Source organism: Neomonachus schauinslandi, chromosome 5, assembly GCF_002201575.2.
Source record: "Neomonachus schauinslandi chromosome 5, ASM220157v2, whole genome shotgun sequence".
In the NCBI taxonomy this organism is placed as follows: Eukaryota; Metazoa; Chordata; class Mammalia; order Carnivora; family Phocidae; genus Neomonachus; species Neomonachus schauinslandi.
The window spans coordinates 4,576,254-4,589,358 of record NC_058407.1 but is presented as its reverse complement, the minus strand read 5'-3'; the positions used below and the strand labels follow the sequence as shown (position 1 = coordinate 4,589,358).

Sequence of the window (13,105 nt, the reverse complement as noted above, 5' to 3'; positions counted from 1 at the left end):
AATGCTGGGTAGTTTTTTTCCTATGGCAGCTGGCCTCCTTACATTTTTCTATCTTGGGAGCATGTTATTTCTTGAAGATTATCAATTTTATCCACATACATGGATATTTACAGAGAAATAATTAAATTATTGTCTTACTATTTTTTAAGAACTGCTATGTGTGTAGTTATGTCCCCATTCTCTTATTTTGTATATTTATGCTTTTTCTCTTTAAAAAATTATGGAATAAAAGAATTGTATCTCTTTATAATGTATAATGAATATTTACGAGCTATTTCTTGATGAAATGAAATAAAGACTCACTCAGGCACAATTCCCTTAAATTAAGAAATAATAGTTACAGGGGAACCTGGATGGCTCAGTTGGTTAACCATCCAACTCTTCTTGGTTTTGGCTCAGGTCATGATCTTGTATCACGAGATCAAGCACCGCATTGGGTTCTGCACTCAGCAGGGAGTCTACTTGAAGATTCTCTCCCTCTGCCCCTCCCTCCCCACTCTCTCTCTAAAATGGATAAATAAATCTCTAAAAAAATGAAATAACAGTTACATTTATGTATGTGTAAGTTGCTTACTAACATCTTCTAATAAAAATACCTTTTCTGATCAATTTCTTGTTGCTGTTTAACATGTTTCTTCTCAAATTCACGAATATTTTCCACACCAATTTCTTCACAAAAGTGTTGGAAAATCTCATCTTCTACCTTTTAAATTATTTCAAAACAACTGGTTTAATAATTAATTTTAAGAAAGTATACAGACAATACTTAAACCTAAATTTTTCCCACCAAGAATTTCCTATATTAGGCCAAAAACTAATCGAAAAGCATTATCATACTCTGAGGAACCAGTGTTTTTTTTTTTTTTTTCTTTAACTCCTCAAACTATATCCTCTGTTTTCAAATTTCTTACTCTAAAAAATAAATAAGAAAGCTCATAATTGGCCTTATTAACACTTTTGGTTTATGAAGTGTTAGAAACAAAGTTAGAACTATTTCCTTTACATTAGCCACACCATAATACAACATTCTACATAAATAAATAAAATATTCTTTAGATATGAGTGTACTATATAGACTCTCAGGCAGTAGAAGCCAAAAGGACTGGAGCATAGAATTAAGACTCAGACAGATTTGGAAGAACTAGAATGAGCCAAATCCAACAAAACAACATTTAACCTCAATAGTTTTAAGGCCCTGCATTTATATACAATTTTAGGAAAAGAGAGACCTGTTTTAAACAGCAGGACATGTTAAAAACTTTCAGATTTTAGTTGAATATAAATTAAATATGAATGGGATATGACTGATGCAGTGGTAAGTTACAATTTACATAACTAGATAATAAAAACTATGGCAAGTTATAGTTCTATGTGTTGAGTCCCACGGTACTCTGTACAGGTCAGACAGTATTTTGACATTAAACTTCGTTCTGGGCATTGACAAACAACAGAGCACCCAGAGGATGGTTGCCAGAGCTGGTCTTAAATCCATGATTAAAGCATCAGGGGTACTTAACCTGGAAAAGAGTTAATTAAGGAGCAACGGAGGTGTGGTTTCAAATCCTGTGATACAAGGCAGAACTAAAGCAATGGGTGGAAGTTATTAAGTGATGGTGGGACAGACAACTTTCTAAGGATTAGAGAGGATCAACAGCAGAATAAATTAAGCCAGAAAGTTCCTGTCATTTTATAAGCAGAGGCTAGATGACCAAATCTTTGTTGCCTCAGAGCCAAGCACTGTGCCTGGTATATATAATAAATGTTCAAGAAATAATTACTGAGGGAATGAGTAACTTTTTAAAAAGATAATCTGAAAGAAAGGTTCTTTCTGGTGTTAAGGTCAGTGGGAGAAGAAAGAAGCTGTAATTTTTACAATGGGCAAGGAGATGCTGGAGAGCAGAAGAGAGTAACTATGCACTGGTCATTATCTCTTGAGAGGGCCGACAGTAGTTCTCCAAAGACACAAACAAACTCATTTGGCAAACCAATAAAACTAAGCACTTATCAAACTGCTTTAGCATATATTCCAGAAGCCCTATATCGGGTATCTGGTCTAGAACTATATTTTACATGTCAATCAGTAAAAAATACACCATTCATGACCTTATCTATCTTTTCTTGAAATTCTTCAATTCTTTGTTGCCGTTCTTTGATTCCTTCACTCAACACAGTACACTGAGACTCAATATTTAGTAGTTCACTTTGTAGCTGAGATTGTTCCTAATTACAAAAGAGAAAGATTTCTTTTTAACATAGCTATTTTACCTTTATACAGTGAAGCAAACATATGTGAAGGTATCTTTTAGAATAAAAAGGGAATCCCACGGGCACCTGGGTGGTTCAGATGGTTAAGCGTCTGCCTTCGGCTCAGGTCATGATCCCAGGGTCCTGGGACTGAGCCCCACATGGGGCTCCCTGCTCAGCGGGGAGTCTGCTTCTCCCTCTCCCTCTGCTGCTCCCCTCTGTCTCCCCTCCACTTGTGCTCTCTCTCTTTCAAATGAATAAATAAAATATTTTTTTTAAAAAAAGGGGGCATCCCTGAGATAAGGTAAATGGAGGCACGGCTGTATGTCAAGATTAACAACCATAAAAATAAACTAAAATACAATCTCAATCATGGGGTAAAGTGTAAAAATTACATGATGCTACATAAATGTAATTCCTGAAATTCTCTGTCCTGGTTCTTGTCTCCACCAAGTTTTCTGTAAGCCCATATTACCCGGTAAAAAGCAGCAAGGTGCTTCTTTTTAATCATCTCTAGTTCACTTTGCGAATATTTGAGTCGTGTATGAGTTCCTTGTATTAGAGTCTGTATTTGTTTCAAATCTGCTTCCTTGCGAAGTATCTTCATTAAATCCTAAAAAGGGAGAGAAATAGAACATTTTACAACGGAAAGGCACTTTCACGTGTCATAAGTCACCCACACCCCGTCTTCCCCCTTCTGATAAGAGATTGGCAATTAAGTGCACAAGCCATCTGGAGGGACCACAATGCCCTATAACACCCTTAAAGACTAACACACCTCCTAGGAAGAAACAGGAGTGAAAAATGAGGAATGCGAAGTGTGTGTTCCACCCAAGGCACACAAGTGACTTAAATGGGATCAGCCTTGCTTTTAGTACATTCTCTTCCTCCTTCACCCACCCCATTACTCAACCAAATTAACTCCCTAGTGTAGGTATGTTGTTCTGTATTTTTACTCCTAGTCTTTACATGAATACATGTGTACCCAGTTACTTATACTGTTTTCCATAGCTGCTATTTTATGTTCCTGATGTGTTTTTTCAATGGTGGGTCACTCAACTAACAGAAGCTTTAAAACAAATGTGGGTTTATGATTCTCACACAAAAGCTGTCTAGGGTAATGCAGTTCCTCAACAATGGCATATAACTTTTAGCTTCTTAGAACAGTGGCCTCATCCTCATGCTTGCTGTCTCTTTACAAGATGGCTGCTGCATCTCCAGGCCTCCTGACTGCATTCCAGTAAGGAAGAAGAAAATGCAGGAGATGAAACCAACACTTTCATTTATAGCTCTAAAACTGTCACATGGCCACTGGTAGCTACAATGAAACTTGGGAAATCTAGTTGTTTTGTTTTTTTATGATTCTTTAACAGAGCCCAGAAAGAAAGGAAGACGTTGTGGATAGGGACTGGGCCAGCAGACTACACCACTGCCTGCCATTGCCTAACTTTTCAAATATCCCACTTCTTTTTGGTCAATCTTTATTTATATATTTATTTTTATATATTTATTTTTAATTATATATTTTTGAAGATCTTCCATTTCTTTCAGGTTTTCAATTTTTTTATTATATAGTTATTTGCTCATAAGATTCTCTTCAAATTATTTTAATCTTTTCGTTCCCAGTCTATTTTTGCTTCTAATTTTTCCTCCCTTTATTAGAGTTGCAAAGAATTTATTATTATTAGTCTTTCAAAAGAACAGCTTTTAGATTCACTGGTCCCTTTTCTCTTTTGTTTTGTTCTCTAAATTCAGCTTTAAAAATTCCATTAGGGCGCCTGGGTGGCTCAGTTGGTTAAGCGACTGGGTCCTGGGATTAAGTCCCACATCAGGCTTCACCTGCTCGGCGGGGAGCCTGCTTCTCCCTCTGCCTGCTGTTCCCCCTGCTTGTGTGCTCTCTGTCAAATAAATAAAATCTTAAAAAAAAAATTCCATTACGAGTTCTTGTTTATTTTGTGGTTGTTGTTCTAGTTTCTTAAAGTAATAAATGTCCCTATATCTCATCTTTCTTCTTTAAAAATGGAGGTATTTCCTCTTGATGTAGCTTATATGTGTCTCAAAGACTTCCCATTTACCACTTTCGAGACATTTTGTAATTTGCCTTTTGATTACTTCTTTGATCCCCAAACTACCTAAAAGTGCATTTCTTAATTTCTATGCAAACAAAAATTTTTTAGTCACTACTTCTAACTTCATTAAATTATAATCAAGATGACCTTTTAAAAAGCTACTGAGGTTTGCATTATGGACAAGCATGTAATTAGTTTTTTAAAGCGTTTCATGGATATTCTAAATAATATCTCACATTTACTAAGCACTTACCAGTGTTCTATCAAGTTTACATTTTTTAACCTACTTAACCTTTTCAACAATGCTGTGAAAGATGTGCTATTGTTATCCCCACTCTCAGTTCAGGGTCCAGGAAGGAGGCTGACTACAAAGAAACCAGGGTATGATGGAAATATTCTGTGATTGTGGGGGCAATTACATGACTACATACATTTGTCCAAACTTACTGAATCACCCGCTTAAAATGGGTGGCGGTTACTGTAAATAAATTATACCTCAATTAACCCAACAAAAGTCCAACAATGTATTTACAACATATATGACTAAGAACTAATTTACTCATTATACAAATAATTCTTAGAGTAGGTAATAAAATAACAAGCAACCTAATAGAAAAATGTGCATAGGAGATAAATAAGGAGTTTGAAGAAAAAATTACAAAGAACCAATAAAACAAGCAGAAATGCTCAATCTCAGGTATAATTTAAGAAATGCATACTCAAACAACTGGGTCATATATATATATTTTTACTAATCAGATTGGCAAAGATGGAAATATCTGCTAATATTTCGTGTTGCAATCCAGGGACATACACTATTAACAAGTGTTCTTTTGATGGGAACTTGGCAACATCTAATAGTATAAATACACATATGCTTACACCCAGAATTCCACATATAGGAATTCATCTTAGAGATATATTTATACAAATAAAGTTATTTTAAATAATAACAACAAACATTTATATAGTACTCACACATGCCAGGCACTGTTTTAAGTATTTTAACTGGATTATGTGATTTAATCCTTAAACTTAAAAGGACGATACTTTTATTATACCCATTTTGCAGGTGGGAAACTTAGGGTACAGAGAGGTTAAGTAACTTGTCCAAGGTCCTACTAAGTGCCTAGTAAGTGGCAGAACCAGGACTGAAACTCAGGCAGCGTGGCTACAGAATTTATACTCCTAGGTACTGGTTATTCTCCTTCTCTGAAGAATGTTTAATGATGCCTCGCTTGTAATAGCAAAACCCAAAATGTCCATTATTGGAGACTGGTTAAGTAAACACAACCTATACAATGAAATACCAGGCAGGATTCAGTAAAAATAAGTGGTTCTCTGTATGCTAAGATAAAAACATGTCCTTGTTATAATGGTAAATGTAAAAGCTTGTTGCAAACAATATTTGTAGCAAAAGCCCATCATAAAATAAACAGGAAAAATAATACATATACTTGCATATACAGAGGAAATTTCCAGAAGCTATATATCAAACTGTGTTTAGCAAATATCACTGAGATATGAGGATAGGTAAGAGAAATATTGTCTTTAACTTTATTCTATTTTGCTTGAGTTTTTTTAAACTATAGGTATGGTACTTTTATGACCACAAAAATTAATTTTAAAACACAATTATTCTACAGCTTAGTATTCCACAACTTTTACAGCATGGGCTTACCTTTAATTCCTGGATAAGCTGGGCTCTTCTGTCTCTTAAGTTCTTTATCTCCTTCTCATCCCAGCATCTAGCTTTGTATTTTAAGTCACTTGACCCTCCAGAGATCACCCCAGATTTTAAAAATAATGTTCCATCAAGAGCCACTGTCTGTAAAATTAAAAATATTTTATCCTAGAGAAATGTACATAAGGAAGATAAAAATAGGATATAATATGGCAATTTTTACAGCTGAGAATTTATAGATGAGAAAACCACTTACTGAAATTTACTAATAAAATACCTAGTTTATGAAGGGACACTAGCCAATAAACAAACCACAAATAAAACATCCTGTTTTGCTAAAGCCCAAAGCAATTCTAGACAACAAATTAGCAGCAGTTAAAAAGATCCAAAATAAATTGTATATTGGGGTGCCTGGGTGGCTGAGTCGGTTAAGCGTCTGCCTTCAGCTCAGGTCGTGATCCCAGGGTCCTGGGATCGAGTTCTGCTTTAGGCTCCCTGCTCTGTGGGGAGCCTGCTTCTCCCTCTGCCTCTCTCTCTGTCTCTCATGAGTGAATAAAGTCTTAAAAAAAAGAATCTTAAAAAAATAAATTATATATTAGCTCCAAACATATTCAATATTGAGAAGCAAACACCAAGGATATTTGTATTTAATATCAAGTAGTTTGCATTATGTAATCCTATATTTTGAAGAATTTGTTATCACATCAATGGCATACTATGAAAATAGCCTTAGCAACTTTAGGATACCAAACATAGCGCATTCTCCAAGGTGCATATGAAACCGGGACCAAGAAAAAAATTTAAATGGAGTCAAAGGTATAAAATAGCTTCAAGTTTATAGTTTTGTGATTATGCTTTATGGAATAAATGATTCTCAATGTCTTACAAATGTTTCTAATTATTTAACGAAAGCAGGAGGGGACCACCTGTGGAAGACTAAAACCAGCAATGTGAGCTTAGGGAAAAAAAGCCAACAAACAGGAGTCTCATTCATTCCTTCATTCAGACAAACTGTCCCTGTGTGCTGCTGTGTTTGAGACATTCTATACTGACACCGGAGCGACCAAAGGGAGTGACATATGGTACTGACCCCCAGGGAATCATGCTAGTAGGGAAAGAAACATAACATTACAACAGAAAGTAAGGAGAAGCTAGAATCATACTCAGAGTAATCCGGAAGCATAAAACTGGGGGGTCCCAACCCAGACCCTCCACAGAGAGCTTCCTGAAGAGGGGAAGATTTTCATTATATCAGAGGAACTAGTTAGAAGTTAGTTATATTTAGCAGAAAACAGTTTCTTTCTCTCTCACAATTACAGAAGTATGCATTCCAGGGTTTGTATGGTGGCGCCATAGTTAACAAAACCCAGACTCCTGATATATTATTGCTCTGTCATCCTTAGTATTTGGGTTACTCTTCAAGGGAGATAGCCTTTTTATTTTCTGGAAGGCCTTAGGGGACTAAGGAAACTAACTCCCTTCCTTCCCAGCTGTTAGCCTGGCAATGAGTTTGCTCATTGGGTCTGAAATGGCTCTTTGGAAAACACTAGATCTTTACTGGATGGCAACTGCAGAGGCATGGAAAGTGAGCTCCTAATGGGAAGTTCTCTCTGGTCAGGAAGGCAGTTAGTTTCCCTGACCAGGAAGCCCACTGTTACACATTCCACTGACTCCTCCAACTTCTCCATAAAAATGTCAAGTGGTATGGAGGCAGCATCCCTCTCCTGGAACACTTTTAGCTCATGTTATTTTTGCCTGGCCAAACCATACCTCTCTTGAATGAAAGATGAAGATCCACATAGGCTCCTCTGCTTTTAAGTTCTCCATAAAGCTTACTTTACTATGTGACTATGAGTCACTAGTGATGTGTGTGTCAGTATCTCTTATATGACAATTTTCAAAGTCATTCTGTAGTCCAGGAGAATCCTACAGCACCAGCTATCATGTCTATGCTTCAAGAAAGAAAGTAAAAGGGTTCTATTAAGAAACTTTCCTGGCAGGCCTACTGATGACTGCCATTTACTTCCAGTGGCCCCTCCCAGATGTTACACAGTAAGATCAGGTTTCTGTTAGCATGGATAAAAGGGAGAGGGATATTAAGCCGGCAGCTGCAGTCTCTGACACAGACAGGTAGAGACGCAGCCAGGAAAAGGACGTGGCAGAACGTTGGCAGTGGCAAACAGACACCTGAACAGATAGTGTGTGTGCATGTGCCACAGGGGTGGGGTACGGAAAGAGGGAACATAGAGTTTAGAATTCCTAGAAGGTAAAGTGAGAGTTAAGGAATAGTTTAGAGGTGAGGCCAGTAGGCAGGGCAGATGGTGGAGCTCTTTGTGTGCCACCACAGGAAGAATGGGGATTGAGTACAATTGAGGACTGAGGGGGTTTTTGGAGGGCACGGAGTCGGATTAGCACTGAATGGGGTGATAGCACCAGGAGAGAGAAATGGTCAGACAGGAGTTTTAAACAGACCACTCTGGCAACTATTTGGAAAATGGATTGGTCCAAGTGAGTTAGAGGTGATGGTAAGAAATCAGCCAATAATAGCTAGGATGAAAAAAAGGAAAAAGATTTGAAAAATGTTTAGGAGGTATAATCAGAAAAGCCTGGGGATCAGAGAGGTTACAAGGAAATCCTTGAGGAAAAACCAGAACTTCATTTGGCTAGAAGAGTAGTACCAAAAATTAATACAGGAGATCAGGATTTAGAAAGAACATAAATTTAGACATGCTGATTTTACAGTAATTGTGGGCTAATATTTCACTTATTTATTTACAAGGTGTATTTTGATTATTTTCTGAAAGAAATTAGATTCTATAAATTATAATAAAGATTATTATAATAAATATAAATATGCAATAAGATAGCTACAAATACTAGAGATAAATTATAGTAGGTGAAAAAAGAACCAAGTATAATAATCCAGATTATTATAATGAGAAATCACTGAACTCAATTAAGCAGGTAGAAAAAGAAAGATTATTCAATATATGATGTTGGGGCAGGTAATTATCCATTTAGGGGGAAAGTTAATACCTACATCTAACAATATACATCAAAATAAATCCCAGATTAAAATTAAAATACAGAAGTGATACCACCAAAAAAAGTGAAGAAAAGTTAAGTAACTATATATTTGATCTCGCCATCCCGATCAAAATTCCAATGACATTTTTCAAAGTGCTGGAACAAACAATCCTAAAATTTGTATGGAATCAGAAAAGACCCCGAATCGCCAAGGAAATGTTGAAAAAGAAAAACAAAGCTGGGGGCATCATGTTGCCGGATTTCAAGCTATATTATAAAGCCGTGATCACCAACACAGCATGGTACTGGCACAAAAACAGACACGTAAACCAATGGAACAGAATAGAGAGCCCAGATATGGACCCTCAACTCTATGGTCAACTAATCTTCGACAAACCAGGAAAAAATATGCAATGGAAAAAAGACAGTCTCTTCAATAAACAGTGCTGGGAAAATTGGACAGCTATATGCAGAAGGATGAAACTCGACCATTCTCTAACACCATACACAAAAATAAACTCAAAATGGATGAAAGACCTCAATGTGAGACAGGAATCCATCAAAATCCTAGAGGAGAACATAGGCAGTAACCTCTTTGACATCGGCCACAGCAATTTCTTTCAAGATACATCTCCAAAGGCTAGTGAAACAAAAGCAAAAATGAACTTTTGGGACTTCATCAAGATAAAAACCTTCTGCACAGCAAAGGAAGCAATCAACAAAACTAAAAGACAACCTACTAGATGGGAGAAGATATTTGTAAATAACATCCAGTAAAGAGTAGGATCTAAAATATATAAAGAACTTATACAACTCAACACCCCAAAATAAAATAATCCAATTAAAAATGGGCAGGGGCAGCTGGGTGGCTCAGTCAGTCAAGCATCAGCTCAGGTCATGATCTCAGGATCCTGGGATTGAGCCCTGTGTCAGGCTCTGTGCTCAGCAGGGAGTCTGCTTCTCCCTTTCCCTTTCCCTCTGCCCTGCCCCTCCTCCCCCCATTCATACTCTCTCAGATAAATATATAAAAAATCTTAAAAAAATAAAATAAAAATTGGGCAGAAGACATGAACAGACATTTCTCCAAAGAAGACATACAAATGGCTAATAGACACACGAAAAAATATTCATCATCATTAGCCATTCAAATCAAAAACACATTGAGATACCACCTTACACCAGTTAGAATGGCAAAAGTTGACAAGGCAAGAAACAACAAATGTTGGAGAGGTTGTGGAGAAAGGGGAACCCTCTTACACTGTTGGTGGGAATGTGGAATCCTCTTACACTGTTGGTAGGAATGCAAGTTTGTATAGCCACTTTGGAAAACAGTGTGGAGGTTCCTCAAAAAATTAAAAATAGAGCTACCCTATGACCCAGGAATTGCACTACTGGGTATTTACCCCAAAGACACAGATGTAGTGAAAAGAAGGGCCATATGCACCCTGATGTTCATAGCAGCAATGTCCGCGATAGCCAAACTGTGGAAAGAGCCGAGTTGCCCTTCAACAGATGAATGGATAAAGAAGATGTGGTCCATATACACAATGGAATATTACTCAGCCATCAGAAAGGATGAATACCCAACTTTTACATCAACATGGATGGGATTGGAGGAGATAATGCTAAGTGAAATAAGTCAAGCAGAGAAAGTTAATTATCATATGGTTTCACTTATTTGTGGAACATAAGGAATAGCATGGAGGATGTTAGAAGAAGGAAGGGAAAAATGAAGGGGGGGGGGACAATCAGAGGGGGAGACAAACCATGAAAGACTATGGACTCCGAGAAACAAACTGAGGGTTTTAGAGGGGAGGGTGGTGGGGGGATGGGTTAGCCTGGTGATGGGTATTTAAGAGGGCACGTACTGCATGGAGCACTCCGTGTTATACAAAAACAATGCATCATGGATGACTATATCAAAAACTAATGATGTATGGTAAATAACATAACATAATAAAATTAAATTAAAAAACATATATTTGATCTCATACTAAAAACCCAATTTACATGTAAAAACAAAACTTACAAAAGTTAAGGGATAAAACTGATTTCTAAATATATAGCATAGACACCATAGTACACACTAGATCCTTCTAGAGTCTGGATGTCAGATTTAGCAAACAGAAATAAGCATGCCCAGTTAAATGTGAATTTCAGATAAACAGTGAATAGTTTTTGAATATAAGTATGTCTGAATATCTTCTTTGGCAACTCTATTCGAGGAGACAAGTTAGGGATGGTTTTCATTTTCCTTTTTGAGCTCTATTTTCCAAAATTTCTAAACTGCACATTTATTAACTTCTATTTCTGATTAAAACCAAACATAATACTGACAAAGAACCTCTATGGGGGCTGGCTTGGAAAGAAGTGTATCAAGAACTCTGTGCTACTAAGGACCTGCCACACTGTGTGTGGGATTACAGTGCCAGCACCCTCTTCCCAGCTGCCAAACTCAGGAAAGTCAACTTTTCCTCTTTGAGCAGGGGTACAAACAATGATTTTCTGAGGTTCTTTTCACTTTATTGCTTGGTTGACTGTTGCTGTTGTTATTGCAACCATTTATATCACATGCACTGGGCTCCATGTAGTGCATTTACTCTATCTGATTCCATGTTCACAAGCTGCCGAGGTAGATACTATTTCCATTTTATAGATAGGGGCTAAAAGATATTAGGGAACTTGCCTAAGGCCATACACAGGGACTAAAGTCCAAGTTGGTCAAACATCTATGCTCACGTTCTCAACCACCATGTTATATACCTCCTTCAATTCCAAAAACGTAGTGAGCAACAATTCACAGAATTTGTGGATGTTAGGGGTTTTAATAGTTCCTGGGTTTATTAAAACAATTTATTTCTTCTAAAGGGTAATGTAGTCTTGGATAACCTATTTTTATTTGACTTACAGTCAAATTCCTATTCCAGAAGGACTATAATTTTTATCTCCAGCCTGTAATTTCCTTGACTTATAGCTTACATTAGTTGGCCCGGGCAGTAGTCCTATGCCTATGTTGGGCGTTACATTACTGAAAAATAACTTGGCTGACACAACTGGGATTTCATTTAAAATAAGGAGTTAGAGGAATTTTTAAATAACATTAAATAAAAGTTCAAGGGACTATGGTATGGGGTAGAAAAAAAATTCTTTGGCATTAAAAACGTATTCTGCAAGATTACCAACCATTTCACTGAATCAACTTCCAACTATTTCAAGAAATAGAGTTTCAGTGTTATAAACTGCTAAGGTAGTGTCTATAATTTTTATGTTATGTGGATTATATATATATTTTAAAGTTGCCTTTCATTGGTATGAAAAATATACTTTAACATTTTATTTCTGAACGGATAAGATAGATATTTCAAAGTCCAAAAGATACAAGACTTAGAGTGAAAAACTCCCCTGGCCCTTGCTACCCATGTGCTCTCCCAAGAAGTAATCAATGCTGTGAATTTCTTATGGATTCTTCCAGAAATGTTTTTCATAAACATACATGCATACATCTATTTCCCCATTGTTTTACACAGATGGTCACATACTATATACTAGTCTACATATTACTTTTTAAAAAAACTGAATAGATCTTGGAGATTGTCTCATACTTGTCTATAAAAAACTTTATTCTTATTTAAGGTTGCATAGTATTCCTTTCTATGAAAGCACTATAATTTTATTGAACTAGTCTTATCTGGATTGTTTCCAATTTTTCCTGTTACACAAAATGGTTCAATAAATAAATCTTGTATATATATCATTTCATATACATGTGAGTTTATCTGTTATGTGAAGTTCCTAAAAACCACAACATGGAGCTGATACAAACTTATACTCCCACAGCAGTAAATGGGAGGGCCTCTTTCCTCATAAAGTGTTATCAAACTTTTTTAACGATCAATCTGACAGGTGAAAATAGTATTTCAGTGTAATTTTAATGGGCATTTCCCATATTTTAAGTGAAGATGAGTTTTCATATTTAAGAACAATTTTATTTCCTTTAATAAAATAAGTTTATTCAAATCCTTTGTCCATTTTTCTACTTTGTGTTCTTTTCCTTGTTGATTTATAGGAAAATTTGCTCTTA

General features: G+C 36.3%; 1 protein-coding gene across 2 annotated transcripts in view; it reads right to left on the bottom strand.

The window, feature by feature from the left end:
* SMC1B (structural maintenance of chromosomes 1B) overlaps window positions 1-13,105 on the bottom strand; it is a 67,584-nt gene that overhangs the window by 24,966 nt on the left and 29,513 nt on the right. For both annotated transcript variants that reach the window (XM_021687808.2, XM_021687809.2), the window contains exons 12-15: window positions 5,995-6,141; window positions 2,720-2,857; window positions 2,104-2,220; window positions 597-703 (exon numbers count right to left, since the gene is read on the bottom strand). In XM_021687808.2, coding sequence (XP_021543483.1) covers window positions 597-703; window positions 2,104-2,220; window positions 2,720-2,857; window positions 5,995-6,141 — 509 coding nt within the window. The remainder of the gene's footprint in view (window positions 1-596; window positions 704-2,103; window positions 2,221-2,719; window positions 2,858-5,994; window positions 6,142-13,105) is intronic.